General features: G+C 45.0%; 1 protein-coding gene across 1 annotated transcript; it reads left to right on the top strand.

The window, feature by feature from the left end:
* The first annotated feature begins 2,517 nt into the window (after positions 1 to 2,517).
* Positions 2,518 to 4,748, top strand: LOC123403338 (transcription termination factor MTERF4, chloroplastic-like). Its single transcript, XM_045097279.1, has one exon. The coding sequence runs from the start codon at positions 2,558 to 2,560 to the stop codon at positions 3,710 to 3,712; it is 1,155 nt and encodes a 384-aa protein (XP_044953214.1). The 5' UTR covers positions 2,518 to 2,557; the 3' UTR covers positions 3,713 to 4,748.
* The last annotated feature ends 881 nt before the right edge of the window (positions 4,749 to 5,629 follow it).

Here is a 5,629-nt window from a genome sequence, read left to right as displayed (position 1 = left end):
TGACCTCCGAGCCTTCCGAGCAGGCGATGCGCTCCTTCCCGTTGCGCGACCTGCGCTGGATGGACCACCACGTCTGGTACCCGGACTGGCTCGCCGACGTGAGGATGGAGGTCAGGCACGCGCTCCGCTCCCCCTCCTCCAGCTCCACATTTGGCGACGTAGGGAACCTCTCGTCTCGTCTCTGAAGGTAGAGTGGCCAGAGGAGCACCGACGTGGTGAGCTTCCCCTTTCCCCCATCTACACCCAGATCTGAAGATCAACTACAGTTTGTACGTCTTGGTTATACTCTGTTTCAGTTTGTACACATATCGTTTTGGTTAAACTCCTGTCTTAGATGCCATGGCTGAAACTAGAGCAAACTGTGTTTGTGCATCAAGTTTTGGTTCAGTTTTGGATGACTGAAACTAGGTAGAGCATACTCCATTGTAAAATTAGAAACTAGAAATGTTGCACAGAGATGTTAATCTATTTAACCGCTTTCTCAGATCAGTTTTACACAATACTATTTGGATGTGTTTTTGTAATAGTGGTTATATACTCTTTATAAATTTATTCATCAATATGATTTCTCAATTTTCTGTGTCATACATTTTATGTATCTTTACTCATCAAAAAACAAATACGAGCAAGACAGTTACAGAAAAATTACTTGCAAGCATATTGTGATTTACTTCTTTACAGAGTACTTATTTTTTCTTTATAGAGTATTCTGTTATATTTGTATAATCTCCTTTGTTGGTCTCATGCTGACCATCTGACAATATGTGGAACTCTTTTTTGTCTGTCCTGAAGGTTGTTGACTACATAATCTATGGTGATCCACACTCTGTTGGTTCACACTCATTGAGTTCTCTTGTGAAGGTATTATATTTTCACATGGTACATTTACGTTTTTTGGTAGTTAATTGATGGTTTGATACATGATACATTTCATGTAGAGGGTGCTAGAGCTGCACTTAACTTGCGAACATCATCGCCTTGTTCTTCCTGACAACGTAAGGACCACCAACTTCCATCTGAGAGCGAGACCGATTGAGTGCCTGCACGCCTCAAGTTTTGTTTTTGGCATGATAACTAGGGTTGCTGTTAGACAAGGAAGATCCATATGGTTGACTTGCGCCGCTGTAGGAAAGGAAAGGTTTTGTTTTTCGCCTACCATATCGATCCGCCCCATCTAAGACATCGACATAGTTGTTGGACTGTTGATTGCCATCTGTTCCTCCCGGTGAGATGACTTGCATTGCATACCCTTGACAGATATGGTCGGATTGTTTATCACCATCCTCAGTTCCAGTGAGATGAGTAGAATTCTTCAGTCAGCCAGCCGTGTGCAATCATGGTTGAATTGTTTCTCCGGCGCCTACTGTTTTGGTTTTGGTGTTAAGTTGGGCAGAACTTGAATTGCAATTAGTAGTTGGGTTGACCACATCGCTAGCTATGTGAAATAGGTAGATATGTTGTCAACCGAGTGGTTAGGCTCCATCTGTAATCCCTATCTGACAAAAACATGATTTTTTGGGTTGTCGGATTTTTAGAGGCATATCTTTAGTTAGCTCGGGGAGGGCGCGGATGAGACGGGCAGCGATTTCGCTGCCGGTCTTACTGTTCCGACGAGAGGGTTCGGGGAGGAGCGAGCGGAAGAGGAATATTCGGATTGGGCTGATGGGTTGGTGGAACGGTGGATCTGATGAGTAGAAGACGGCTGTTGTTGCCGTGTGTCTTCTTAGACTGTCCGGTTCATATGTGGTTCTCTTGAATGCTTCACTTTGGTTCCTGAGCATAGCAGCGATCTGGTAGTGGAGTGAGTCCTCTAGCTTGTTTGATAGCTGTGATAGAGACGGGATACTTTAACTTCTGATGAGCAGCGCGAGGTTAGATCCACAACTGACGATGAAACATGAAATTCAATCTGAAATAGTCTTACAAGAGCACGCACATAGTTTCTGCTGGTTATGCCGAGTGACTGGTGATGAGCTGAAATGACCATGCCTAGCTTCAGAATTGTTCATCATCCCTCGTGTCCTTTTTTCCAAAACCTGTTTAGCAGATTTTTAGCGTCAATTTTCAGATGGAGTGTTAATTCTGTTTTCAACGATTCCCATCCACATGTAACCTCTCTCCTTCATAACACCCGTACAAACACCAAGTGACACATAAGTTATTTTAACAATAGATAAGAGAGCTACAGTCTGACCCCTATTTCATCCCTAAACGCCCGAACGTCTGTCCGGTGCACAAGCTAATCACAAACTTTATTTATTGCTCAATAATAATTTTTATACATAAAACAAGTTGTGTCTTTTTTTTATACATGAAACAAGTTGTATTTTTTTTTGCCCGGTGCAACGCACTAGTAACAATAATAATAACTAGCTACTTTATTTTATTGCGTGGTTCTTCTTGCAGGGCATTTGAGCTTATCTCTAAATGGGTCTCAATACTCAATAGTCTAACTCAATCCAGCCCAGCCCAGCCCAGCAAGGTTGGACCAGACGCCACACCGAAGCAAACCCTCACCATTCCCTCGCCGCCGGCGCCACCTCGCCGTCGCGCCGCCATGCTCCGGCTCCGGCGCAGCGTCCTCGCCAAGCTCCTCTCGTCTCCCTCCGTCTCCCCTCTCCACCGCCTCGTCTCCACCACGGTGTCGGCGCCCGCCGTTTCCCCGGATCCTAGCAGCTTCGTCGTGGAGGAGTACCTCGTCTCCACCTGCGGCCTCACCCGACGGCAGACCGTCAAGGCCTCCCCCAGGATCTCCCACCTCAAGTCCCCCGCCAACCCCGACGCCGTCCTCGCCTTCCTCGCCGGCCTCGGCTTCTCCGGCGCCGACATCGCCGCGGTCGTCGCCAGGGACCCGCAGTTCCTCTGCGCCAGCGTGGAGAGGACGCTGTCCCCCGTCGTCGCGGGGCTCGCCGGCCTCGGCCTGTCGCCGTCTGAGATCACCCGCCTCGTCTCGCTCGCCCCCGACAAATTCCGGCGTAGATCCATGGTCTCCAAGCTGCAGTATTACCTGCCTCTCTTCGGGTCCTACGAGAACCTCTTCGGGGCGCTCAGGCATGGCTCCGGCCTTCTCACGTCCGACCTGGAGAGGGTGGTCAAGCCCAATGTCACGTTCCTGCGGGAGCTCGGGCTAGCTCACTGCGTCATTGCCAAGCTGTGCATCACTTTCCCATGGCTGCTATCCTTCAGCTCGGAGCGCGTCCAGGCAGTGATGGTGTGCGCCCAAGGTCTCGGCGTGCCCCGTCAATCCAGGATGTTCAGGTACGCGGTGCATGCTGTCGCATTCGTCGGTGAGCAGAATGTTGCCGCCAAATTGGATTACCTGAAGAAGACGTTTGGGTGGTCGGATTCTGAGGTCGGCGTTGCTGTGTCCAAGTTTCCATTGTTGCTCACGAGGTCTCACCACATGCTGCAGAGCAGGTCAGAGTTCCTCATCTCCGAGGTGGGGTTCGAGCCGTCGTACATTGCTCATCGGCCCATAATTGTCTGTTTTAGCCTAGAGGGCCGGCTCAGGCCCCGGTACTACGTTTTAAAGTTTCTCAAAGAAAATGGATTGCTCAAGGCTGACCCGAGCTATTATTTGAGTTTCATGGTGAATGAGACTGCTTTCTCCAAGAGGTACATATGCCCTCACAAGGAGGCTGCACCATACCTCGCTGAAGACTATGCAACCGCTTGCAAAGGGGAAGTGCCGGCTAGATTCATATTTGCATGAACTGAGAACACAATATTGGAATTTTGATGCTTACAGTACTACATATTCCACTTTATTATGCAGTAAGCTTGTAAGCTTTGTTTCAGTGTTCTTGCCTAACTAAATGTTGGCTGTCTGATACAGTATGCCTGCCACTGCTCGTTTGTTAGTTGTTAATGCTTGATGAAGCTAATTATTAGAGTTATGACTCCTGGTATCTCCATTTCATCGATCATTAGAGAAGAAAGCATGGCATGGTTATGAACTTGTTCATCCTTATGTCATATCGACACACATATTGAAAGTAAGATAGCGTGTGATCAGTTCATTCTGCAATATCAGTGAGTATGTACTCTTCATATCTTTCCATGAAGGAAGATCCTCGGTTTGGCCACATAGAGAAAGGAATTCTAATTTGAAATGAATTCACAAAAATTCACTTCGAAGAAAATTTTGATGATGCAGTTTTGATTTAGTTTGTTGGTTCCTTGCTCTAGGTCTTGTAAGCTGAAAACCGACCGGTCTGATTGCAGAAAACCATTTTCCCCCCGGTTTAATGACCCGGATTTTTCACTGGTTTTCCAGAAAACCGACCGGTCTGACCGGTTTTCTCCGGTCTGATTGCAGAACGGTCTTATATTAGCTTAAAAAACCGATAAGGCTGCCGGTTGCGTTTTTTTCCGGTCCGGTTTTTTAAACTAGGCTGCAAACATGTCATTTTATCAATTATACTGTGTTGCCAGTTTAGAAAGTGGCAAGGTGCACCGTTTCATTTTTTTTTTTCAAACTCACTTTTTGTGGTGTTTTCTATTTTGTCTCTCTGTTTCCTGATGCTAACTCAAGTGTTGTTATTTAGCTTACAAGGCTGGTGATCGTCACCATGGAGAAATGAGGAACCAGACGTTGAAGATATTTTAATTTGTTCATATGTAAAAATGGATCTTGGTAAGTAGTTCCGTTGTGTATGAAGATGTGCCATGTGGTTAATTTCATCAAACTCTTGTTACCTCAACCAAGTTATTTTAGATATGTTTAATAACTGCAATATTCTACTTAATCAGAGAGCTCCTCATACTGAAATGTTACGGAGATGTTTCCTTGGTGTTTATTCTGACAAATAATTTATAGAACCATTTTTTGCATCTATGTGGCTTGACTGAACCCGGAATGTGACCCTATGTGCATGCATTGTTCCAAGGTCATACTTCCTCTGTTCCTAAATATAAGTCTTTTAAGAGATTTCACTAGGGGACTACATACAGAGTAAAATGAATGAATCTACATTCTAAAGTATGTCTATATACATCTGTATGTAGTCCCCTAATGAAACCTCTAGAAAGACTTGTATTTAGGAACGGAGGGAGTAGTAAATTAAGCAGCCCAGTGTGTAAATGCAATTGCTATTTCTTGTATGCATCATGAAATGTTCAGACTAAATTTGATATATCTTATAATTCTACTTGAAAAGATGAATAAGACAACAAACCATTCAAGGAATTGCCAATCTGAAACCATGTTTTTTAGTGAGTTGAGAAACACAATTACATTAGTTGCAGCCAATTCAGAGGCGTGCCCAATGAATGTGGTTTAACATGCCACCATGTCAGGTCAAATGCAGAACAGTGAACATTAATTTGTGTATTTGTTCAAAAAGGCTAATGCTGTTAGTTTCTGCCACAAGTACCTATACAGCTATACTAAACCTGATACATGCCTGATAACTTGCTTTCACAGTGAGCATTTTTTTGCCTTGTCTGGGATTGGAACCCGTGCTCTGACATTTTTGTATGTGCATTGGCAACCTTCTGGTGTTATAAAGCTGTCTTCATTTTTACTCGTGCCTCTAAGAGCATTTTTGGGACTAAAGGCTTTGTTGTTGTTGTTGTTGCCTCTAAGAGCATTGTTGCGGAATGGTTTACTGAAAGCTTTGGACAACAC

This window comes from Hordeum vulgare, chromosome 6H, assembly GCF_904849725.1.
Source record: "Hordeum vulgare subsp. vulgare chromosome 6H, MorexV3_pseudomolecules_assembly, whole genome shotgun sequence".
Taxonomy (NCBI): Eukaryota; Viridiplantae; Streptophyta; class Magnoliopsida; order Poales; family Poaceae; genus Hordeum; species Hordeum vulgare.
This window is presented reverse-complemented; position numbering and strand designations above follow the sequence as displayed.